This window comes from Micromesistius poutassou, assembly GCF_964030765.1.
Source record: "Micromesistius poutassou genome assembly, chromosome: 3".
Taxonomy (NCBI): domain Eukaryota; kingdom Metazoa; phylum Chordata; class Actinopteri; order Gadiformes; family Gadidae; genus Micromesistius; species Micromesistius poutassou.
Window position 1 is genome coordinate 12828730 of NC_140273.1, and position 25819 is coordinate 12854548.

General features: G+C 43.5%; 1 protein-coding gene across 1 annotated transcript; it reads left to right on the forward strand.

Annotated features, from left to right (window-relative positions):
- Positions 1 to 1027: 1027 nt before the first annotated feature.
- Positions 1028 to 25070, forward strand: fbxo41 (F-box protein 41; the record flags this gene model as incomplete). The annotated part of the gene is made up of 14 exons (XM_084465960.1): positions 1028 to 1567; positions 2021 to 2250; positions 9387 to 9594; positions 12682 to 12755; positions 15450 to 15615; positions 15646 to 15889; positions 19790 to 20028; positions 20437 to 20552; positions 21194 to 21346; positions 22262 to 22357; positions 22854 to 22972; positions 24110 to 24268; positions 24540 to 24655; positions 25008 to 25070. 14 exons carry the CDS (start codon positions 1028 to 1030, stop codon positions 25068 to 25070), a joined length of 2523 nt encoding a protein of 840 aa, XP_084322086.1.
- Between the last annotated feature and the right edge of the window lie 749 nt (positions 25071 to 25819).

Below are 25819 nucleotides of genomic sequence, written 5' to 3' on the forward strand. Positions count from 1 at the left end.
CATCTCAGTTGAGCAGCGAGTCTGAAACTGTGTTTATTTCATTTTATTAGATACCAGGTGCTCTTACGAAACCCTTGCTGGCCATTTGAGTTCATTGTTTTTTGACCGAAGTACTTTCCTTTCGTTTTTTGTTAGTATAGTTTTAATGTGTTTTTCTTGGGGCTTTGTGGATTATTTTATATGCCCTTTTCACTTAGTCAAGCATCCTTGTTATGGTTGTCTTTAAATTCTTGTCTCAGTTCTTCCCCTTGGTTTATTTGATTTCTAGCAGTAGAACAGGCTTAATCTCACACAGTGCCACTTGCATTTCTTAGGACCGTCATGGTATCAGGGTTTATGTATGTTCTATGTGTATGTTCATAAATAAATAAAGTCCAACATTACACACATTTAAATATGTTATAAATATAATAGGCTATATGTAGACTAAATAAAAGTTAAATTATGGCTCTTTGCTGAGCCATTGAGGATCGATGACAATGCCATGGGGATTTCAAAGCGCTCATGCTTTCTCTTCTCTTCTCTCCTCATCTCTGCGGTGGGTTTTAAGTGTTAAGTAGGTAGTAGTGCCAAATGTTTTTTTTGTTGCAAAAACAACTTATTGCAAAGGGAACATCACCTGCATATTGTAAATCATGTAGTATCTTGAGTTTGGATATCATTGTAAAGTCTGTAGGCCTGTCCAAGCATGAGGCTCTTTCAAACCATAACAACAAATTCCCTCTGTGTACTTTCAGGGCCCTTGCTTGCCAAATCAAAAGACAACGGAAACCCAATAAACTGGCGTCACAGAGGAGTGCATCCACAATGTCTGCAAAATGCCTGACCATGCTCTAGACCCTTCCTGGAGGACCCCGGGCGCCAACCAGCCGACCGCAGCCGCCAGCTCACCGTAGCCCCCGCCACCATCAGTTCACCATGAGAGGATCTGTCTGGTGCTCCCACATGGTGCCCTCGTACAGGCGCTGTCTCTGGGCCGTGTGAGAGGTACTGCTCCCCCCCCACCCTCCTCCCGACCACGCACGGCATGGCCTCGCTGGACCTGCCCTACCGCTGTCCTCGCTGCGGAGAGCACAAGCGCTTCCGGAGCCTGTCGTCGCTGCGTGCCCACCTGGAGTACAACCACACGTACGAGACCCTCTACGTCCTCTCCAAGTCCAACAGTGTGTGCGACGCGGCCGCCCTGCTGCCGCTGGTGGCCGAGGGCGCCCTGCTCACGCCCACCAACAACAACGACCCCTTCGACCTGCGGGCCTCGGGCTTCAAGGAGCGGCCGTTCCGGGAGCTCCCCTGTCCGGACGAGCTGGGCCTGGTGCCCGGCAACTCCAACGCCGCCGCCCGCTACATACCCAACCTGGAGTTCCCCCTGGGGGACATCTTCGTCAAGAAGGCCATGACGTCCGCGGACCAGGGTTCCCATGGAAACCCTGGCACGGCAGTGGCGGTGGCGGCCAACGTGGCGGCCAGTGCAGTGGAGGCGGCCTACGAGGAGGGCCTGGCCAGGCTGAAGGCGCGGGCGTTCGAGCGGCTGGACCTGGACGAGAGGCTGGAGAAGCTGTCTGAGGAGGTACTCCTGCCAGATTTATTTCTTGGTTTATTTCAGGGACATGGCACACTAATCAACAGTCAAACTGTAAGTGAGCCAGAGTTAGCCTAAGAGGCTAGTTTACATCTGTTATCCCCTGCCACATATTCAAAAGGCAACCAAAAATTACAGAAATAAAATGCATGCATAAACAAAGTTACAAACATTAAAAACAAACAAAATTAAAAAACAACATAGGTGAATCAGAAGATACAGTAACACATGATGACACATGATAACAAGAACACCGATGTCTGGGATCAGTAAAGGGCTTACTTATGATCCCTGTGGCAATGATGGAAATGATTAATAATTTGTTTTCCACAATTCTACAGAAAAGCAAAGACTTATTTATATTTTTCCAATCTGAAAATGACCCGGCCTCTCTCTCTTCTGCTTCTTCTTCTTCTTCCTCCTCCTCTCGGTCTTCGGTAGGTGGAGCAGAAGATAGCGGCGCGCGTGGGCCGGCTGCAGGCGGAGCTGGAGAGGAAGAGCTCCGAGCTGGAGCGGGCCAAGCACGAGAGCCAGCAGCTGAGCCAGGAGAAGATAGACCTGGAGGACAAGGCCTCGGAGCTCTCCCGCCAGGTGGACGTCTCCGTGGAGATGCTGGCCAACCTCAAGCAGGACCTGGTCAGTAAGGAGGAGGAGCTGAACCACAAACAGCAGTAAGTCTCAGTGCATGGGGGTTGTGTTTTATTGTATGCTGCTGCTGCTGCTGCTGCTGCTGTACGGTCTGTGTTGTTTAAGAAGATCTCTTAAAATAAATCTCTTTGGTTCTATATGAATAAATGAAATGGTACTTGATACTTGTGATCACTTTTGTATCTCTTTAATGCTGCTACGGTCCTGTAGTTTCTGCTTTGAACCCCCAAATTTCCTATCTGGGATAATGAAATACTATCTGCTTGGATGGCAGTTGGTAGTTTCCTTCAAAGGGTTTTACTTTTCCGTAAGTGTATTCATTCTTAGCTTGGAGCTTGAGTCAGGAACCTAAAGTTTTAATACAGTTTTAATGCTGTTCTACCAGTTGACCTAGACATCCATTATGACATGGGATTGTTATTGTCTTTGCTGTTGGATATGATTTAAGTGATTCCTTACAAACATGGTCACCACTGTCTTAGTTTCCACATTGCTCATAGCCAGGTCATGGGGTTGGACCTAACGAGGGCGTTTCGAGGAGTTAGCATGTTCAACGTGTGTTCTAGTTTTCCCTCCCACACCAGAGCCGCTGTGTGCATGTTGTGTTAACACTCTTGACCCTGGGCCTTATACGTCATGGAGTGGGTCCTATTCATGCCCTCCAGGCAGTGGCTGCCAACTCCCTCTCTCCATAGATAACCTTTGAAATAGATTAAAACACATACATTTTATTTCATAGTGGTCCTAATGCTGTGATGTCAAGTACAATTGAATCTTCAACTTCCACTCCGTTCCTAGTCTGCTCTCTCTCTCTGTTAACGTGCTGGTTATCTGCTTGGTAGCCTGTGTGTGTATCTCTACTGTATTTGTACCTGTGTTTGTAAATCTACCTCTTTCTATCTCTACCTGTGTGTCTATCTCTACCTGTGTGTGTGTGTGTGTGTGTGTGTGTGTGCATCTTTACCTCTGTGTGTATTTCTACTGTATCTACCTGTGTCTTTATCTGCCTTTGTATGTATTTATACTGTATCTCTACCATTGTGTGTGTGTGTGTGTGTGTGTGTGTGTGTGTGTGTATCTCTACTGTATCTCTACCTGTGTCTGTATCTCTATTGTATCTGTACCTGTGTGTGTATTTCTACTGTATCTCTACATGTGTCTATCTCTATTGTATCTCTACCTGTGTTTGTGTGTATCGCTACTGTATCTCTACCAGACGGTGTATATCTACCTGTGTCTGTAATCTATCTCTACCTGTGTTTGTATCTCTACTGTATCTGTCTATCTCCCCTGCTCTATCTCAACTTTATCTCTATCTCTGAATCTCTACCTGTGTCTGTATCTCTGCTGTATGTCTTCCTGTGTGTATCTATACCTCTACTGTGGTACAGTAGTAGTAGTGTCATCTGGAGCCTGTCGTGTTCATCATGCTTCAAGGAACGCAGGCCCTCAACATCTGGGCTGACTGTTGATAGCCACCTGTCATGTCTCTATGGTCACCACGACGACAGCTGTGCTGCTTGATACAGTTTGATACATTCATTTTGGTTTGCAACTGATGTCACAGTTTTTGTTTCCTCCAAAGGACCCGTTTCATTTGATTGACTCATTGGTTTGATGAGGAGAGATGGAGACAGAGCAGTAATAAAAAGTAAATGATCAGTAGATTGATATTTGTGAATAGTAGTAGTATAGCAGTAAGTAGGGAAAGGGTTCTGTTGAAGAGACAGAATTACTTCAGAAACAGACTTCTGAATCTGCATAACAGCTGGATGTGATTCTTCTGTGTAATAATCAGAAAGTTTTTGTCTGTTAGGGATGTTTTTGTAAAACCATTGTACATTTTATTATTACATTATTTGCCGACTGAGGTTGAGCATGGCTCAACAAGGCTAACATCATACGACAGGCCCCCCTGGGTGTCTTAATCCCATTCTAACCCCCTAACTGACATAGTAAACTGATTAAACCGTGCGGTGGTAATTGGGTGTTTGTGTTTGGGTGAACGTTCTTAACATTAATTAAGTTGCTATTCACTGCGAATGCCCAGGCTATTCATTAAGCCATCATTATGCTTTCTCATAATGCATACAGTGTGCTAATATAAATGCGGTGGGTCCAATGGGTAACTGGGGACATTTCTCCCAGAAGATCCTATCTTTTGCATCATTCAAATTCTCTAGTTTCAAGATAGACAATAAGTAGGAAAAACAATATGACAAAAAAAACACACAACGTTGCGTTTTGAATGCAGGATAAGCATCTTACAACACAATCCAACACTGCATTGTCATATCTCTAACTGGTATTGTTCCTTCTGTACCCAACACCTGAAAGAACACTTCAAAGAATGACCTTTCAAGCAATGTGATTTTGCAATACCAAGAACCAAGTCCTTGTATCTCTATTTCTCTCTGTCTGTGTCTCTCTCTCACTCTCTCTCTCTCACTCCTTTCCATGACTCTGCCCTTCTCTTGCTCCCATTGCCAGCTGAGTATCTGGCTGTTAAACAGTGACTTCTTTCACAGTGTGAAGCACACACAGCGTCTCAGGGCAATGGAAAAAGAGCGTCAGCGACAGTAGGTTTCACTCTGTGTGCGCAGCAGGAATTACTAAACAGCAGTTCTGAACAGTCAGAGGAAGAACAGGGAAGCCACTGACACAGGACTACTGTACTCTCGTGTCCAACCACAAACCGCACCTCCCATTTGTCTCTTTGGATTATTATACGTCTACAGTTTTGCTCAGAAGAGATGGGAGGTTTGAAAAGAGGCCATTATGTTAGTTAAGTTACAAGGAAGGACTCTAGGTCTATATAGCTTATTATTATTATGAACCGTTATATAGTGGTTATTAAAAATACATGGGTGAGGAAGTTAACATTGTTAATCCCTAAGGGAAAACTACAGAAAATATTTTTATTGATTTTCTTTCTTTCTATATTTTATGCATACATATATACTGAAATAAGATGCATGCTAAATAAAATCAACACTTGTATACATCTGTACAAACTAAACCAGAGGGCCAACGATGATTTCACAACCGCCTATTCACCTCTCACTGCGAGGCATGAGCATAAACCGTCCTTGAGGAGAAATACTGGAGAGATTTACGTCAGTACGGTAGCCAGCTGGACTCGGTGACGATAATGCTGCAAGCCTTAAGGTGGAATTCACACAAGAATAATCTAAACATGATATTCATCATCAATGTTTATCATATAAGTCATATGCAAACATTGCTCGGTGGCAGGGGTATAGGAGTGACGTTTTGATTTGGAATAACAATGTGCACCACTAGAGAGATATTGTTTTATTTCACGGTGAGTGGGCGTACCGGTGTGGTTAATCATAATTTACTTCTTTACCAAGTACTGTTGAAAGGAAGTGGGGGAACCAATAAAATGGCATATTCCACACAAATAAAGGAGATGTCACCTTTCTGCTTTTCTCTGTATTTAATTCAGAGTGCGGCGTGGAGCTGCAGCCAACCCGCACAGGGAGGCCAGATTTCTGCCCCTCTTTGGATATTATGCTGAACGACGTTCCCCTCTTCAAAGAGAAAGCATTAGCTAATCAAAATGAGGCCGCCAAAACATGAAAAGATGGCTGTCATTAACACCATGCATTTCTTTTGGTATGTTTACTGAATCCATTAGACATTATTTAGTATGTATAATTTATTTATCCATTCCAAGAACTTCTGCAGCTTCTATGAATGGAGACAGCAGCAATGACTAAATTAATAGAAATGTACGGTTGTATGTTTACAGTAATTACAACCACAATTTAACAAGACTTTTGTCTGAGAACAGCACAAGCCTAGCTGCCCCTGGTTCCCTAAATATGCATACAGAGGTTATTTGCTGATCCTTTGAGTGAGATAAAAAGCTTTGAATATGATGTAATACTTTCTATAGTCTCTGCCTAAAAACACCCTGGGCAGTACACATATTTTTAAATGGAGGGTGATGAATAAGTGACAGGGTTGTTTTCTGTCTGGCGTCCATATTGTGTTCAACAACTCTGCGTGTCCTCGCTGTGCTCTTTGTCCTCCGTTGTGGTCCCAATGGTTGCTTTGTCCTCTCTCGACTCTCTTATCTCTCTTTCATCTTTCAGTTGGTGAGCCATCACTCCAGCTTCATGCTGCAGCCTGGGCGTAGCCGAGAGTATTTTACTACGCACCCCATTGTCATTTAGCAGACGCTCCTATCCAAAACGACGCACAATGAATACAGATACACAACATTAAGGCGTGGGTGGGAGGTCGGCGTCTTATCGAGGGACAACATTGATGTGATCGAACCCAATGCCTTTCAGCGGGGGATCAGACGCCATAGTCACCGACTATCTGGCCCTTGTTTACTTATCGTTGTTGAACAATATAGTTCCCAGTGGCCTTACTGATGCAGTTTGGTCAGAACAGGGACTGCTTTGTGTGTTTAAAACGCACCAAACAACTGTTTGTGGTAGACGCTGCTATCAACCTTGTGAGCTCATGAATATTAATGAGGAATAATTTTTGAATGAATGGAGGTAACGATGGCGACTGAGGGGATGTCGTCGAGGGAGGTTGATTAACATTTAAAGACAGCTCTTCAGAAGGTCAGGGGTCATTCATCTCGCCAGGCAGAGAACTGGGAAATACCAGCTGTCCGTCGTGGCCACCCAGGTGACGTCAAACTTGGTTATGTTTTATTTTTTTCCCCATTTTAATTAAATACTTCATGTTTTTTGGGCTGCGAGGCATTTGCATGGCTCGAAAGGGCGATCTTGACAGGCAATCATTTTATTTCCAATAGGAGAAATGGACCAAAAATCTGTTGATTTATTTGGAGGTTCAAACTACAAAGCAACCATATGTATTGTTTTTCTTTCAAGCTAGTTGTTAAAATATTTACATACTTTAGGTAAGTTATGGTGTTAATACTCGCTATTGAGGGTGATGAATGCAGCAACAGCAATAGTTCTTTGAATTAACTTGTAATATCTGTGTTTAACCCAATTATGCAATTTGGGTGAAATGTTGAATGCCTAATAGTCTTCATGATATACAAATTGTTGAACATGTCACTTCATTGCTGTAGCGTTGACTCCTTTGCTCTGCACTATAGCTCTTCCTTGTCTACGGGGTCAGCCTCTCCTTCACCCATCTGGAACGCTGTGTTGGGACAGGACGCCCCATTGAGGAACTACCGCCATACTTCCTCCGCTAGATTTGTACCCACACCTTCACTGGAAAATAGCACACATTTATCTCCAGGGGAATGTGTTGGTTTCCTGATCCTCGTGTGTGTGTGTGTGTGTGTGTCTCTGAAGTGTTGAAATGTGAAATCCTTCAAGCATTTATCTCCCACCTCTTCCGTGCTGCTGTGTGCATAGAGCTGCCAATGTGTGTTTATCAGCGGTGAAGCCCATCCTTGACACTGTTTTCAGTGTGTTGCTTTGAGCTCCCTGATTTGAGCTTCCCCTTTCCTGTCTCTTATTGTTATGTCAAAGAGAAAATCGGATTCCCTCCCTATATTCTCAGCCCTCTACGGTTTCTACTGTCATTTTTCTAAATGTGTAAGGGAGGGGTTCTTCAACTCTTTCATCTTGGGACAGGAAAGAAAATTGCAGTGTGTCTCTTGGACCAAACCACGACACACTCAGAAGATGTTCATACAACAGTGAAAGTCTCTATCTTAAAGCCTCTGTTTGCTGTTCGCCTGACAACCCATTCTTGTGGGCAAGAAAAAAAGATTTCCACATTTAGTTGTATATTTAGGCAAGGGGAAAATTATTTAAATCCGTTAAGTTTGGCCATTCTCTTATACCTTGAAGCGCAGCTTGCATAAGAAATGGCTCCTTTAATAGGCAGCAATTATGCCCGCCGGCATCCAAATATAGTTCGGACAAACGATTCTACTCAATGTGAATCCCCATCTTATATTCACAACAAGAATATACTATCAGATTACATTGTTGGAAACGGAGCCACTTAAAATATGAGTGGCGGCTCTGGTGTCCCAGTTTCTGTGACTGACCCCGTAGAAAGTCGGGTCTAGACGGACGTCTGGCGAGCCTTCCTTCAAGAGTCCCTCCCTCCTCGTCTGGTCCGGTGGGGATGAGGCGTAGCGGCAGATCCCCTTGTTAAGCCTTCCTGAGCACAGCGAGCTACAGGAAGGAGCGTGGCGGCCGGGCCTCTGTTTACAGGCAGCATCTACAAACAGACTTGGGGGTGGGAGAGGGGGTCCTCCCTCCTCCAGAGGATAGTAGAATGTCCTTTCTTTGGAAGAAGTTGGGTTGAGGGTGTAGTTGAGGACTATAAAGAGATTGGAGAGATGCAGAGGGTTTTGGCAGTGGGTTTGATTTGTAGGGGGAACATGATTATGTTTTATATAAAGTGCGAGCTTGTTTAAAGTTGATGTATTGGGAGGGATTTCCGTGGTCGTTTGAAGTCTATGTTATTTGAGATTGTTTGTATATTGTTATTGTTGGTGCATGTGGTCTCTTATCTGTACTACTGCTATTACAATGTTTGCCCTGAACGTTTCAAGCTGGTTGAGTTGTGTTTATTTTCATGCCTTGTTTATGAGTTTTAAGGAGCGCAGTTATTATCAGACCGTGAACCAACATAGCAAAACATGTTATTTTGGAATCACAGCGAAGCACACTGACTCGTGTACTTCTGCAGAATGCAGAGGCTAACCCTTTTCTTATTCTGTACAGTACAATCTCCTTAAGAATTATTCGAAAACTAGGTGACTGAAATTATTCAGTCACCTAATTTACGACTATATTTAAGTCTCCAACTTAGTATCTTTCAAGCATTTGTTTTACACCACAAATGTCCACGAAACAGCTCACAGATACCATCAGCAGATTAAATAAACTAAGCAGACAGACAGATATCTGGTTAGATAGATAGATGGATAGATGGATATATACATGTCCTTGTTTTGTAACAATGCAGTGTTTGTTCCTAACCATAAAACAAAGCTTCCATTTTCTTCCAACTCCTACACTTTCAGGGAGGTTGCCCAAAATGCACCAGTCCCTTAACAATCACCACAAACAACACGCAGCATACCACAATGGAGGGAAAAAAAAGAACATCAACAACAACACACCATTTTATTCCCCCAGCGTAAGAGACGTCCTTCTGCCCCCTGCAGGGAGGTGGCCCAGATCGACCAGTTCCTGCAGGAGACGGCGGCGCGCGAGGCTAACGCCAAGGTACGCCTGCAGCAGTTCATCGAGGAGCTGCTGGACCGCGCCGACCGTGCTGAGAAGCAGCTGCAGATCATCAGCAGCTGCGGCAGCACGCCCAACGGCAGCCTGGGCCGCTGCAGCTTCCAGGGGTCAAAGGGCAACGGACGGCAGGTCAGTTTTAAGAAGAAGAAAATTTAAACCCTCGCTGTTCGATCTCGGCTCTCCTCTCCTGCGCCCCGTATAGTGTACCTATTAGGGCGTACTGCCATTTGTTCTGCAAATTTGGTTCCCTGTGTAATGCGCTGCTGCACCATAAAAGAAGTGAACAGCTGGCTACATTTTCTCACATTATATCCCATGATGCATAACGGTTTTTGTTGTCATCTGATTTTCCTGCACATGGTGCAGGAATCACAGTGTGGCTTGTTTATGCGACAAATACATATCACCCTGATTGATTTCTGGGGGGATAACTAGTGTTCCTAATCCACCTGTACTTTTTGCCTAAATAGTGTACTATAGAGTTCATGGCTTGGGACAAATCAAGCTGAAAGGTACTGGGTTCGATCCCCAATGTCTGTTGTAGGGCTGTAGTCATGTACGTTATCTCTAGATTAACTAAATCGGCCATAGTGCACTCTACTCTACCTGCTAGCCTTAATATCACGTTAGTTCTGTTCGGAGAAAGTCAGTGGGTTTCAGGTCCGCTCTTGGTCCGTGTCCACGGCAGACAATTGGGTTTTAGGGTCTGTTCTGTGTTTAACACAATGGGTCCCAATGGATGCCACTACGATTCGTGCTGATATGCCAATTGTGATTTGTTCACATTCAAGCCTGTCAAGCGTTAAACACAAAGGTTGACGGAGTATCGCAGACAACAGGAAAAAAATAGTTTTTGTAGTATTTGGCAGATTGGACGAGTTGTTTTGTCGCCAAGCTTTCAAATGTTTCTAGTAGTAGTAGCTGTGTCTGTTAAATAATGCATTGATTGTATTGATTTAGGACCCTGTAGTACATTCAAGGACAGGCCATAATAGACTTGTAGACAGCTTGTCTACTGTGCCTACTAATTGGTAATTGTTTCGGCCCTCGGCTGAGGTTTAGGTCATTGCATCTGATTAGTTCATGAAGTGAACAAATCAGGTTTATCAGGCGACTGTGCCGGTTTCATTTAAAGCCATTGATTTGAAGTGGTAAAGCTGCTGCCTTGTATGAACATTGATAACATTTACATAAATACTTCACCTCAAAATGAATGAATAAGAGAAACAGGCACTCTTAAGTACTGAGTCCTAATTTGCTAGATCAAGAATATGCATGCTGCATACAGGAAATGCATGCTGAAACCTCTACTTTTAACTCATATAATTATCAATATATTATCAATAATTATCTTCTGAATAATTACGTGGAATATTATAATATTATAATATAGATATTATAGGGAATATCATTATTTATTTGAAAATGAATGGATACAAAAGATGTACCCTGAACCACTTTTCATTTAGTGCTTTTTAATTGTGCAAAGCCATCAAAACTGCTCATTGGCTCACATTCGACCGCGCCAGCAAGCGTAGCGCACAGCAGACGGGCTCGCTACCTGAAAGTGGAACATTTTAAAGACCTGAACCTTCTCACTCTTCTCCTCAGTGGCAACTCCATTCCCATGGAGACACATTTCAAAAAAGAAGAAATTGAGATGATATAATCACGTTAAATGATTTGGGCCATTTGGTCATGGACGCTTTTATCCAGAGTGTCTCAGATGCAATAGAGAGTGCATCCATTCTTCCCATGGGAGGCCCCTACTGGGAGATAGCATTGTCCTGGAAGACGGTGTATTTCAATGGGTAAAAGGTGGAAGAAGATGAGGGTTCAGCTTTTAGGTGTAGTACAAGAGGGTGTCTGCTGGTTAAGTAGGAAAGGAAGCTTTGAGATCACAGTCCTAATAGAAACCAATCGTTCTTGCATCTCTGTTTGTGACAGGAAACAATACAAAGTATTATTCCGTTTGCGTTTAATTGTTGTACAATCTCATTACTGTTATCTGACTCTGAATGTCGTTGACTATTGATGTTTAATTGTCAGATATCTTGTTGTCGGATGTTACAGTGAAAGAGAGACTCTTTCACTCTCAAAATTCTCTGATATTAAGATTAATTTATTATTATTATTATTACGTCTCCTGTTACCCAGATGTTCAACAGAGAGATTTAGGAGGTCTTTTGTTCCTGCAGCAGCTAGGCTTTTTAATCAGGACTACTGATTTGATTGTTGTAATTCTGCTGTATTTATATTTATTGATGCTGTTGACCGGTGGTGGCAATATGCTACAATCTTGCACATTGCTCATTTGCACTTCCTAATATTGTTATGTTTATTCCCTATTTTTAATTGACTTTTAACCTTCTATTATTTTACTATGGTAGTGGACCATACTCCCTCTGTGACCATGCTTGTTCCTTGTTCTATATTGGTACTATATTGGTATCCCTGTGTTGTACTGTGTTGTACTATATGTTCTATGTTGTATACAGACCATGGTGGCAAACCAGTTTTCCCATTGGGGATTAATAAAGTTAATCCTATCCTATCCTATCCTATCCTATTGGTTTACCAAAGGATCCCCATCAGGTGAAAACGCTGTCAACTGGTTGTCCTGGGGTCCACACATAAGACTACCCTGGAAATCCAGAGTTCTCGCGAGAGCACAATTTGAATTTGCTCAGCAAGTCACTCTGGGAACAAGCAATATAATCCCTCCCCGATGCCCCTCTCCCAGCACATTAAACAATCACATCGGTGTATCTGATATAAGCGGGCCAAAAGCGTTGCTGTTTTACCAATCGTATACGGCAAGTCTTATGTATTGGTTTGCTCCGCTGGTCTGGATACGTCAGTCCTTGTAATCTTCTGATTGGTCGTAGTGTTATCCAATTGCGTGCAGTGATATTTTCAAACGCATGCTTGATGCCGCCCCTCGAGTTGGGCCATTTTCATTACTCGTTGCCAGACCCTACAGCTTTCTAGATGTGGGTCTGGATTTCCAGGCTAACATAAGACACAAACTACATCACAAATTTGTAAAAACATCAATGAATAGAATAATCTTGAATGAAAAAGAGATCCCATTAAGATAACATAGTGTCAATACATGATACAATCCGTTAATCCTTTAACCACACGGCTATGATGATTGCGTCTGTGCAGTCCCGTCTGACTAACGCGTGCGCTGGGTCTTGGCTGTGTTTTCAGAGGAACTCCAGCATGTCCGGGAGCACCAGAGGCATGTACCAGGTATCAGACAGACGCTCGTCACCCAGCACCGGGTAAGACACAGCCCACGTACCCTCTCTCCCTCCTGCAGTATATCCCAGGTCTATTTGTGTGTATCATCCTCACTCAGCATCCTAACATATTTTGGAGATGCTTTCCCATCAAGCCATGCTTCGTTCTTAGAATTGTTTTTCAAGGTTTTCAGCTAAGGAACATATACACCCTGATAATGTTTTCAAGGTTTTCAACTTAAGAACATACTCCATCCTAATCAATTTTGAGAGGCTTTCAACTTGCCCATGCTCCATTCCTACACATGTTTTTTTTAAGTTGTTCAACTTATTCAAACTCTGTTCTTTAAATGTTTGACTAGATTCTTCATAATATATATATTTTCAACTCAGAAACACTCCACACTGGTGTGTGTGTGTTCATGTTTGGTATCTGTGTTAATATCCCGAGGCGTCAGTTCGTCTTCTTCCAGAGTCCAAGGCCGCTGAGTGGACCGTGTGTCAGAGTGCAGTGACTCACATCCAAAAGGCAGAAGGGTGTTGAAGGCCAAAGAGAAGCACTTCTCCCTAGGCCCGTTTTGATGAGCTCCATCCGGTCAGAACGGGTGTCTGTGTCCCCTGGCCTGCCCAGATACAACATGTCCATGATGTTGATTCCTCTCAGTCCACACGTTGTGGGCTTAATCGATTATGCCTTAGCGTCTTGCCCTTCAGCTCTCTGTCACTTCATTAGTCCTCGGACTGGTTTAACCGTTGGATGCATACACATGCCAAAGTGCTCATGTTCTCTCCACAGCCTCATGTGGATGTACTGCCGTGCCTCTGCTAGATTATTATTATTAATAACTATCATTATTATTTGTGCAACAGAATATGGATTCAGTGATACTACATGCCAGTGACCAACCATTCTCAGTCTGCGAACAGAAACAGTTCTGGTGTTTTTATTTTTATGTACTCCCAAGCCCCTCTGCAAAATGCTGCTTATTGATCTCTAATGATTGGAATGAATTCAACAGCTAGCTTACAGATTGATCTAATGCTGATAATTCCTTGGTTTTGAAATGGAGCATTAGTGGAACCAACTTGGACCCAGAATTGTGTAAAATGTATGTAAAAAGTAGGATAAATGAAGATGTGGTCAGTAGCCATGAATTTAGTTAAATAACATGGTCTAGATTATTTGTATTTGACGATTGAATTAATAATCAAAAATCATCTTCTAAAATATATGCTGTTTTGTTGCCCTGAAATCTCTACCAACTTAGGACATTTGCTAATATCTTGCTCAAGAATATCCTTCCCCCATTTTCCATACCCCAGACCCATTATACTTTAACTCCCTGTAATAACCCAGTTTCCGCACATTAGAAATGCAGCTTACTCCCCCTAATGGGACAAGGGCTGTGTTGGACAAGTGCCTGCACTACTACACATGCCTATCGACCCACACATCCCATAATAACTACCTTGCTGTTCCATCTTGGCCTGGGTCATGGCCGTGTTGGTCTAGCACTCATAAACGTTGCCATAAATGTTTCTTATGGATATGCATCATGGAGTGTTCTTGTTATGAACACATGTATTTCAAACCTCAGTCAAAAGGTCAATGATGTGATAGATGGATTAAGTCTGGATTATGTAATCGTGCATCGTTAACAGGAAGAAACATATATATATATATATATATATATATTTTGCTTTTGCTTTTGATGTCTTTTAAAATGCATAAAGGTAGAGGTATGAGAGGTCTTTCCTCAATGTCCTCTGTAATGAGTTGAGGTCACAAAAGTGTCTGTGGTGAGTTAAATTTAGAGGTGCAAATAAAAGTCGTGGAAGAAGAAGTATAAGACTTTCCACCTGTTTTGTAACTGCCACTTATGCTGTGGCAGAGATAAATTAATAAGAAACCACGTTCTACCTTTTTGAAGTGAATATCTGGTCAAAAGATGTGTCCCATTTGTAGTGAAAAAGCATTTTCGTTCTAGTGAAATGTGTCTTCAGTCTTCTGTGGACTGATATCATGTAGTATCATCAGTAACATAATGATAGTATTTATTAGTTGAATAGATCTTGGACAGTATTTGTTTGGTAAATTAGGATTGTTTTCCATGTTTTTAAATTAGTTGTATTATCCCGTACACTGAGGTATTACCCCGTCTGTTCAGCTGATACCATAGGAGGAAAGTTTAGTGCTTGCTCTTCACACTTCCAAAGCTGTGAAGAAGATTGTGTTTTTTTCTCCTCAACTGCTTCCCCTCACACGGCTGCTATCTGAGATTTCACATTGACTTCAATAATTATTTATAACTCTGAAACATTTTGATCAAAAGTTGAATCATACAAAATGGGATACGGTTATGTTTCTTCAGGGGAAAACAATACATGAACCAGGGCTCATGTATGCGTAATTACTGCGTATCATGTGTTCCATTTATCAATACAAAATCCATATATTGGTTACACAGACATTATTGAAACAAATGCAGTGCTTTGAAACAAATCAAATGCGTCAGGAAGTCCCAAAGTGAAACACAACTTTGCATCCAGGTGTGCAGTGTCATGTTCTGATCTGTAAATTATAGGCTATATTGTTAAAAGGTAATGCTACCTGTGTGCACATTTTGTTTGGAATCAATGGCTTTAAAAACATGTCCATCATCCTTGGCGGTTTCTGTTACCCCCCCCCCCCCCCACACACACACACACACACCTCCTCCCCCTCCTCCTGCTCAGGGTGTCGGGCCGGGTGAAGTCCGTGTCCCAGGGCTCGGGGGGCTACGACAGTGACAGTGTGGAGATGCACCCCATGGATGAGTGTCCTGAGTCCCAGTACTACCACGTCCAGTGTCGCATGGGGGAGGGCGGCTACGAGCGATCCCCTGGTGGCGGTGGTGGTGGTGGTGGAGGAGGTGGAGGAGGTGGAGGAGGAGGTGGTGGTGGTGGAGGAGGGGTTGGCTCAAGGAGCTGGGGTCTTCGTAAGCAGGCCATCCAGAACTGGCAGCGGCGGCCGTACCGCAACAGCACGGAGGGCGAGGAGGGGGACGTGTCGGACGTGGGCTCCAGGACCACAGAGTCAGAGGAGACGTGGGAGCAGGACCGCGGCCGGGCCGTGGCCGAGGTGCAGCAGTCGGCCGCCCCCCACCCTCACCACCGACGCTACCGCCACAGCTCAGGTGAGGGACCACTGGCGTGGAGACATGCAGGTCTACTGGAGACGTGCAGGTCTACTGGAGACATGCAGGTCTATTGGAGGGATTCAGGTCTAGTGGAGACATGCAGGTCTATTGGAGGGATTCAGGTCTAGTGGAGACATGCAGGTCTACTGGAGGGATTCAGGTCTAGTGGAGACATGCAGGTCTAGTGGAGGGATTCAGGTCTAGTGGAGACATGCAGGTCTAGTGGAGGGATTCAGGTCTAGGAGACATTCAGGTCTACTGGAGACATGCAGGTCTAATGGAGACTAAAGATGGATTTCATGATTCCTTGATTCAGTTTGCGTCGGTCAGTTCGCCAAGAAGAATAGTTCAGAATTGTTTGTTTGTTCTTTCGTTCAGTCGCATTTCTGGTACAACTTTAGTAGTGAATCATGGAATGCACAATTCTCAGCAGCTCCTTCTCAGCAGCTCGTTCTCAAACAATTGTACAAACAGTCAGCAACACACACAGTAGTTCAAGGCAAAAACATTGCTGCAACTTCATGATTATGTGTACTTATAGAAAACACAACAACAGTGGCTAATGTGTATATTCACCTTGACATTAAGTTGACATGTATTGAAGGTAAATAGGAGAGTAGACTACAGCTAAATCAGCTTATTTATTGTCTTAATTATTATTTTTTTTTTTCACTCTCAGCAAGGGCTACTAAATAAAGAAATAAAGACCCAATATGCCGACAAACATGTTTAAAAGCTTGGCAGAAATATTATATTGATGAAAAGGTTTCAAGTCCCAATTTAGCATACTAGGCTACAGCAGAGCCATAATCACTCTGGGCTACAGCCTACAAGCCAAGAACGAGTGACAGAGTGAACGAGAACAACAGTAGAGGAATGAACGAGAAGAGTCCAAACCAATAGATGGAGCTAGCAAGCTACGAACGAAATCCTGCATGCAACTGACGTCAGCATAACCTCAGCATGGCCTCAGTCAGCTGCGACCCTTACAACGTGCTATGCATTCCTGTCTCTCATTGGCTAAAATTTGACGAGAGCGTCCTAGACTCAACAGACAACAGCATACGAGTGGCTGGCTCTCGTCTCAGTCCCTCTTTACCACCCTGCTAACTTAACAGCGAACACAGCGACTAGTCTACTCTGTTTGAGACTGAAAGAATGAACGAGAGGGACTAACAAAGTGAATCATGGAATCAGTTCTGTTCGTTCTTGTTAAAGAGTCGTTCCTTCGAATGGATTCGGTCGCAAACGACCCATCACTGATGGACACATGCAGGTCTACTGGAGACATGCAGGTCTAATGGAGACATCCAGGTATACTGGAGGGATTCAGGTCTAGTGGAGACACTCAGGTCTACTGTAGACATTCAGGTTTACTGGAGAGCTTCAGATCTACTGGAGACCTTCAGGTCTACTGGAGACACACTGTAAAAAATAAAAAGTAAATTCAACTTGAAATTTCATGTCTGCACAGGATTTTGGGGTTTTCATGTCAACTCAAACTTCTACGTTTTGAAGAAAATATCACACAGTTGTGCCAACTTAATTCTTATAGTTGTACCAGCTAATTTCAAAGTTGAGACAACTAAGTTTTTTTGGTCCTAATAACTTGTCTTTCATAACAATGACATTTTCAGAAATCTAGTTGTACACACTAAGAATTCCAAGTCAATATTATATGGAATCATTCATGTGTAAAAACATCAGTTTTGAGTTTTTCTTACAAAGGAAATCCTATTAACAATTACACAATTTTTCATGTTTATTTTTCACCATGAGGGTAATAAACAGCTTTAAAACTTAGGATGCCATAGGGATTAGGGATAGGATTCATAGGATCCCATATGTGACATGCTGGCTCTATGCATGCAACATAAACTGGGGGGACCACGCTGTTTCAACAACAATAAAGAATTTATTTTGAAATAAATATAATAAGAAATGTGGTGCAAGTCAGTATAAATAAAAGTAACCAAAAAGGTCATGCGAAGATCAGTCCATGTGTTACAAACAAAGGAACAAAGGAAATCAAATGCCCGGAGGAGGGAGAAGCCAGGTCTGTTGTCTGGGCAGGCTCTATATACTGCGGTCCCGGTCCAACCCACACCTGCCGACAATCTCCTAATTAGTAGGGAGAGCAACACAGGCATACAAACAGCAGGGGCGGGGTCAAAGACCCACCTGGGTCGTCACATCCCCCCCCTTAAAACAGAAGCCCACCTAGATGGGATTCTGTACCAAAGAAACAATCAAAATAAATCAATCAATAACCAATCAATCCAAAACAAGTAGAAACAACCAAAAACAACAAAAACTCAACCACCACCAGCTATCTCCAACCAACACTCATACACACTACCACTCCTCTCGCCCACCAGTCTCCGGACCTCCTGTCCCTCAGCAAAACCGGGCCCAAGCACTTTAAGAGGGACAGGGGAGGAGAGAAATAATTACATGCATGAAATCAACCACCATTCCACCACCTCCGGGCGCTAACGCATGGGAAGTTGGAACCATAGGATTCAATTTGTATTTGTTTATTTTTCCAACTCAGTTTATGGAGTGAGATCAACTTTTAACCAGAAACGTTTGGAAGTTAGTTGAAACAGCTCAAATAAACAGTTTACAGTGAAACTTGTAGTTTTATGTTAACTCAATTTAAAAATCCTTTTAAGACTAGCAATTTCAAGTTATCGTTTTCACAGTGCATGTAGGTCTAGTGAAGACATTTATTTTTATGTGATGACTGAATGATTTGGTGCTTAAAGCACTTTACTGTTATTGCAATATTTTAACAACAATGAAGAAAGTGGTATTTTTTTGCTTCATTTTTATAAAGAATTTATCATTGAGTTTCTTTATTGCATTTTAATTCGGTATAACCATCTGCATCGCACAACCACTTACGCCTCTCGGATGCTTCAAGCAAAACGCATGCCATGTTCCGAGAGCAATGGTTTTCTGAGAGACAAGAGACATTTCACAGACAGGCACAGACTGTCCAATTCTTCCTCCCATATCATGCTTTGTGTTTTGCAGTCAACATTTGATAGCACCCTGCTGTATCTCGGTCTCTATCTCCTAACAGTGTTTTTGCTTAGCAACCACTTGCCGCTAATGCCAGGACAGCTCGAGTCAACAACAAATGTGTTCTCACTTGTACTGTTGTCAGTAAGTCCTGTACATTCCAATAGATGGCCCTCGCAGATGTGTGCTGCTATTCTGGTGCTGTGACGCGATCGTCCATATTGCTGCTGGTGCTTGCCAGCCTTTGTCAGATGGTGTCAAACTACAAATCCGACACTTTCACTACGGCGGTTGAACACAGCCTGGCTGCATGCTGTATCCATGAATGATTTGGCAGTGTGTGTCACAGGATGCACAGATTTGCACAGCCACTTTATTGATCTCTACGGCCTTTTTCGGAAATGGAAATTGTTTCATGATTCATTTTGGATCTCGCCCAATGAAGAATAAGTCCAGCCCTTACATAATAATAGACTGTAGGCTTTGTTGTCTTGATTTGGGAATACACATTGGCTATATATATTCAGAAATGCTATATATATGTTGAAGGTAACAAAAGAGTGAATTGCTGGGTTAGAATATCCCTGTGTACAAACAAGGTTTATAGATTCCCTATAGTATTTGGTACTCGAATACAGCCGATATATTACATAATGTAACACACACATGCACATTTAACATTTTCACAAAAACAAATTACTGAACTAATTATTGTAAAATCGGTCTTCCAGGCGATGTTGACAACAATCAATGAACCAATCAGCAGTTTATAATCAGCAGTGGTGTCAATCACATAATGGGTGTTAGGGTATTAAAACAAGTCAGATGAACACATCTTTCCCCCCCCCCTCCACCCGGTCGCACACGCAGGGCGATCGGAAGGCGGCTACAACCGGCCGTGCCGCCACGAGAGGAGCCCCGGCAAGTCCAACGAGGTGATCAGCCCGGAGATCCTGAAGATGCGCGCGGCCCTCTTCTGCATCTTCACCTACCTGGACACCAAGACCCTGCTGCAGGCGGCCGAGGTATGCCGCGACTGGAGGTTTGTGGCGCGCCACCCGGCGGTGTGGACCCGCGTGCTGCTGGAGAACACCCGCATCTCTTCCAAGGTGAGGGGCCCGCCTCAAGGCCCAGACACGGAGGCACCGCTCTCATTCCACGACAGCATCCTGGTTCTCCCTCAGTCGCTTTCCTCGTCATCGGCAATTTATTTTATGGAGGTTTTTAGGGATGGTGAATTTCATTGTGTTTTATGGTATATAAAGAACAATCGGTTGACTCATGGTGATTCTCAATTGACACTGTACTCAAATAGTCGTCGTGCAGTCCACGTGTCACACATACAACGAAACCACATTAAAGAAATGATTCAGTCACCCCATCAATCACCACAACAACATAGGATAATACAATAAATGCATACAGATACAATCTTCATGGAAGAGATAGTAAGCAGTATCTATAGTGTGGATACTAGGTCTTGTGTGATTTGGACTTTGTGTGTGTCTCCCCATCAGTTCCTAGGCACCCTGTCTCAGTGGTGCACACAGACCCACTCTCTGATCCTGCAGAACCTCAAGCCCAGACCCAGGGGCAAGAAGGAGACCAAGGAGGAGTACCTGAAAAGCACACGGTAGGACCGGATGCCCTAGACCTGGACCGGTCTGGTCTGAGCTGTGTGAATGTTCAGGGGGGTTTGTCTTGGTTGGCTCTGATTGTGAGGCTGATTGTGATTATGTAAGTGTACATTTTCCTGAGATGCAAATGTAATATTATTAAATATGTATGTATGTAAACATTCAATATGCATGTATAAATAATTCATACATATAATGCATTGGTGACTGAACAGGTGTTTGTGTATGCGCCTGCACATCTGTGTGTTATTCCTTGCATGTTTGTGTACGTGTTGATGTTGCGGGTGGGTTGTGTGCGTGTTTGTGTGTGTGTTATTCCTTGTGTGCGTGCGTATATGTGTGCGTGCGTGTGCGGTTGGGTGTGGATGATCCCTTGAGTGCGTGTGTGTGTTTACGTGTGTGGGTGATTCCTTGCGTGTGTGTGTGTGTGTGTGTACGTGTGTGTGTGTGTGTGTGTGTGGGTTCTTCCTTGTGTGCATGCGTGTATGTGTGTGTGTGTGTGTGTGTGTGTGTGTGTGTGTGTGTGCGGTTGCATGTGCGGGTGATTCCTTGCGTGTGTACGTGTTTGTGTGGCGGCGGTTGTGTGTCATAACTCTGGTGTGTGCCCATGCATGCTCTCTCTGTTTCCCCCGATCAGAGGCAGTCTGGAGGACGGCCTGGAGGCCCTGCTGAAGGCCACAGGCAGCAACCTGCTGATTCTGAAGGTGTCTCACTGCCCCAACCTGCTGACCGATCGCTCCCTTTGGCTGGCCAGCTGCTACTGCAGAGCCCTGCAGGCTGTGACCTACAGGTAGTCCTACTCATGGTCATGGTGCTGTCCCCACCCTGATTGAGCTGATGCTATTACACTGCATTGGATGGCTTACATTATATTACAGGGTTTCCTGTAGAAAATGTGTCAGTTAAGGTGGTGGGGTTTGCCGTCAGACCAGGGGGGGCTGCTAAACAACATTGTCAAAAAAACAACTGAAACAAGAACAGTTAAAGAATTTGTGCAATTTGAACTTTACAAATATATAAAAGAAAAATGCTACTCAACATTGTCAAAATAACAACTGAAACAAGAACAGTTAAAGAATTTTAGCAACTTTATAAATATTTTATATATTTTATATATGATTTATCTATGAATATAAATATTATTTTTTTACGACAACGTAGTTAAGGTGGCAAGGCGTGTGCAGCTTAGGCGGCCGCCTAAGCTGTTAAGTGCTGTGGGAAACCCTGTATGTTACATATATTTTCATTGCATTGCACTGCATTATATTAAATTACATTGTATAAATAGACATGAATGCATTACATTGGAGCAGACTACATTGTACTACATCCCATATCACATAATATCACTAGTTGTTGGACCCACAGTAGACTGTGCCCCCATCAGTGAGGTCTTATGAAGACCTCAAACTCTCCAAGGGTTCAATTCTTTGTTTTATTCTGTCATGAAGTGAGCATCGTTCCTTTAGCTCATTCCAGGAGAAGACGCTACTGTCATGAATACACAGGGCATACATTCACGGTAACTTACCCCGGCCTTCTGCGGCCCATGGATCCATTTAACTCTCACACAATTTAAAACAAATATTTTAGAAAGGTTGAGTGCTGAGCAGTTCAGTACAGAAGATAACCACCTGCATAAAGCTCTTGTGAAGCATCCCTTGTATGGATGGGGTGTTTAAACCCTCACCTTCCTTCCTGCCAGGAGTGCCACCGACCCGGTGGGTCAGGAGGTGATCTGGGCTCTGGGAGCCGGCTGCAGAGACATCATCTCCCTGCAGGTGGCGCCACTACACCCATGGTGAGAGAAGGAGCACAGAATGTGGCAGCGTGGGGTTGCCTTTGATATTTCATGTGGATTCAACTGAAACAAATACCTTTGATGATGAAGTATGTGTGGGGGCGGGAGGCGCAGGTGTGACTAATGAATCAACTATTTTGTTTAACATATCTCAGGTCCAACCAAATTATCCACCCAACTGTCATTGTAACAATCATAACAATGTTATTTCCATTGCTGGTTGCTAATACTACTATTGTGTCATTTATTTTTTTAGCAACCATTTAGCAAAGCATTGAAGCAAAGCAGTGAATTCAGACACAGGATTTAGTCATTTATTTCTGAACCTTGTGAATTCAGATACAGGTTTGGGCATCTTGCTCAAGGATGCCCACATGTAGGCTGCGGACATTAGGGATCAAACCCATGTGTCACCACACTAAGTGAACTGTACTTGGTAAACGGTCCCTAGTTATACTACTCCAGTACATAATACACAACCTGCGTTGTCTCCCAGCCAACAGCCGGCTCGCTTCAGCAACAGATGTCTTCAGACCATAGGACGGTGCTGGCCTCACCTCCGGGCTCTGGGAGTGGGTGGGGCCGGCTGTGGCATCCAGGGCCTGGCCTCTCTAGGTACGTGTCATCACTGCTCGATCACATCCTCATCATTTCTAGGGAAGGGGGATCAAAGAAAACTCACTTCAGGCCTCACTTCAAAGCCAAAGCCCAAAACAGGTCAGCCTAGCCTTGTGGAAGACTGAGTGCACTGGCAAAATACGTGCAGGTAGCCTGTCTAAGTAGGTAGACAGGAAGACAGGTAGACAGGTAAAGCATCAAATAATTTCCTTTGGGCCGAATTTAATATTTGGACGGGCTTATTACAGGCCTGCACCACAGATGCTTGATTTTTATATTTTATTTAACAGTTGATTTATGATTGTTGTCATATAAATTGCCTACCCTTCAAGGACAATTCCGGTATTTAGCATTTGGCTCATTTCAAATCGCCCTTGCCTGCTTCAGAATGGCTGGCTACTGTAGCCAGCCATTCTGAAGCAGGCCAGGGGGCGATTTGAAATGAGCCAAATACCCAAGACAGGACCAATAGTCAAAATTTCGGTGTCAACCACTCTATTTCATCCTAGACAAACCAGAAAGGGGGCTCAATGTGCTAAATACCGGAATTGTCCTTTAACGGCAAAATGTCAACATTATCAGAGACGTTATCGAAGTGGAAGCTAATTAATGGCAGCTCTATCTGTTTATGCAGTAGAATGTGTTGACATCCCTCACATTTAGTTTCACACTTTTACACTTCTCTGTTGATAATTAATGTATTGTCATAATCTGTTATTCATCCTTCAGCTTTTGATATTCAAAGGGACCATTATGAAACCATTGTCTCGTATGTGGTTCGCATTCATTCTTCACACATTTGTGTTTTATTTTACACAGACAGGTCTAGTCAGTTCACAGGAAACCCTTGACTATCCAATAAATTCAATGCAAAACATATCGCTATTTCATTTCTCTTCTCAAGTCAGAGACAAGCAAAGGTAATTGATCGACTGTTTATGCCAGATATGATACCGTCTTAATGTCTTGCATTGAATTTGTAACAGCTACTCACAACAACTATTGCTATAACACCTTTGACCATAATATCAAGATAGATCAAATCTTGATATTCGTTTGGGTTTCACTTTCACTCTTTACTTTCACTATCTCTCCACCCACGTATTCTCCTCCCACGGCCCTCTCCCCCACCAGCCAGGAACTGCATGCGTCTGCAGGTGCTGGAGCTGGACCACGTCAGTGAGATCAACCAGGAGGTGGCTGCCGAGGTCTGCAGAGAGGGCCTGAAGGGCCTGGAGATGCTGGTCCTGACCTCCACGCCTGTCACGCCCAAGGCCCTGCTGCATTTCAACAGTGAGTAGCAATACTACTACTACTACTCTTGTATATAATGTTTAAAAGAAAAGTGCTACTCAATATTGTCAAAATAACCACTGAAACAAGAACAGTTAAAGAATTTTTTCAATTTTAACTTAAATATTCCAAACCAAACTTGCAGCCTAAGCTGTAAAGTGCTGTGGGAAACCCTAAATATGACTTATCATGAATAGTCATCGTGTTTGATGAAATCTTCACATTCCTCGGTTTTCTTCCCACAACATCGCTCTCTTGTGTTGTCATGTAGGCGTGTGTCGTAACCTTAAGTCCATCGTGGTCCAGATCGGCATCGAAGACTACTTTGAAGATCCCAACAGCCCCGAGGCCAGGAAGCTGTTTGACGAGATGGTGAACAAGCTGCAGGTCACTTCACAGCCCTACCCCCTCGCACTGGAGATAGCAGTTTAAGATCGTTACTCAGAGTCATTCAGCATTTAGTTAAGCTTCAAAGCATGGAAGCCATAAATAATTGTTGTGTTGATAAGTGGTTGATTGATATCCATACATACAGGGGCAGTGCAATGAAGTTCATTTCCTTATGTAGTTTGTCTAACTTGATATGCTAGACTTTAAATATAGTTTATAATTGCAATAATGAAATATCTAAATATAGCAATGATGGAATATTTCATAAAAATGTTTTCACTTTGTATAATAATTAAGTTTGGAAACACAAGGCTAGAACTTTCCTTACGTCCACCCTGCTTCTTTTCAGGCCCTGAAGAAGAGACCTGGCTTCTCCAAGATTCTCCACGTGAAGGCTGACAGCCTATGCTAACACCACTAGCTCCCCTACAGGAAGGCAGTCAGCCTACACCAACACCACTAGCTCCACCGCCGGAGGGCAGACGGCCTACGCTCACACCTTTAGCTCAGCTACGGGTCTCCACAAGGGACAAGCTTTGCTCCTTCTCCTCCTCGAACCCCAGATACAGTCGGTGATCCTCATGCCAATGAGGCTCAAACACCTCTCAAAAGAAAGGTTTCTCCAGAAACCACAGTGACCACAGACAAATGAAAAACTGAGAAACAAAACAAACAAAAAAAAAGCTATCGAGATTGCAACAGAATACAGCACAGCCAGGGCCAACCGCGAGTCCCAAACATTTTGGACAACAAACTGGAATCTGATCATCCCCCTTGGAAAATTCCAGCCTTTGTAGAAGTAGTAGTCGCCAGGCTTAAGAACCACGGGTGTTTCAACACCGCTCCAAACCAAGACAAACCAAGTTCAATGCTAGCATGACTCTAACTGAGTCATCGTCTTGTTTCACAACGTGCGCCAACGGCCATATGCCGACAGAGCAAGACTCAACATCTGGCAGCGAGGCTTTGTGATTTCCCAAGTGAAACTATTGAGTCAACGTCATCATACAAGGGGTGTTTGTCGGTTTGATTGCCAATTCTGTTTTGATTGATTGATAGTCGGTGTACATCAAGTTCACCAAATAAAAAGTTACCTGGCCTGTGCCACACCTTGTTCATAACAAACAGAGCATAGACAACTTTCAGCTTCTGAAGCTGCTT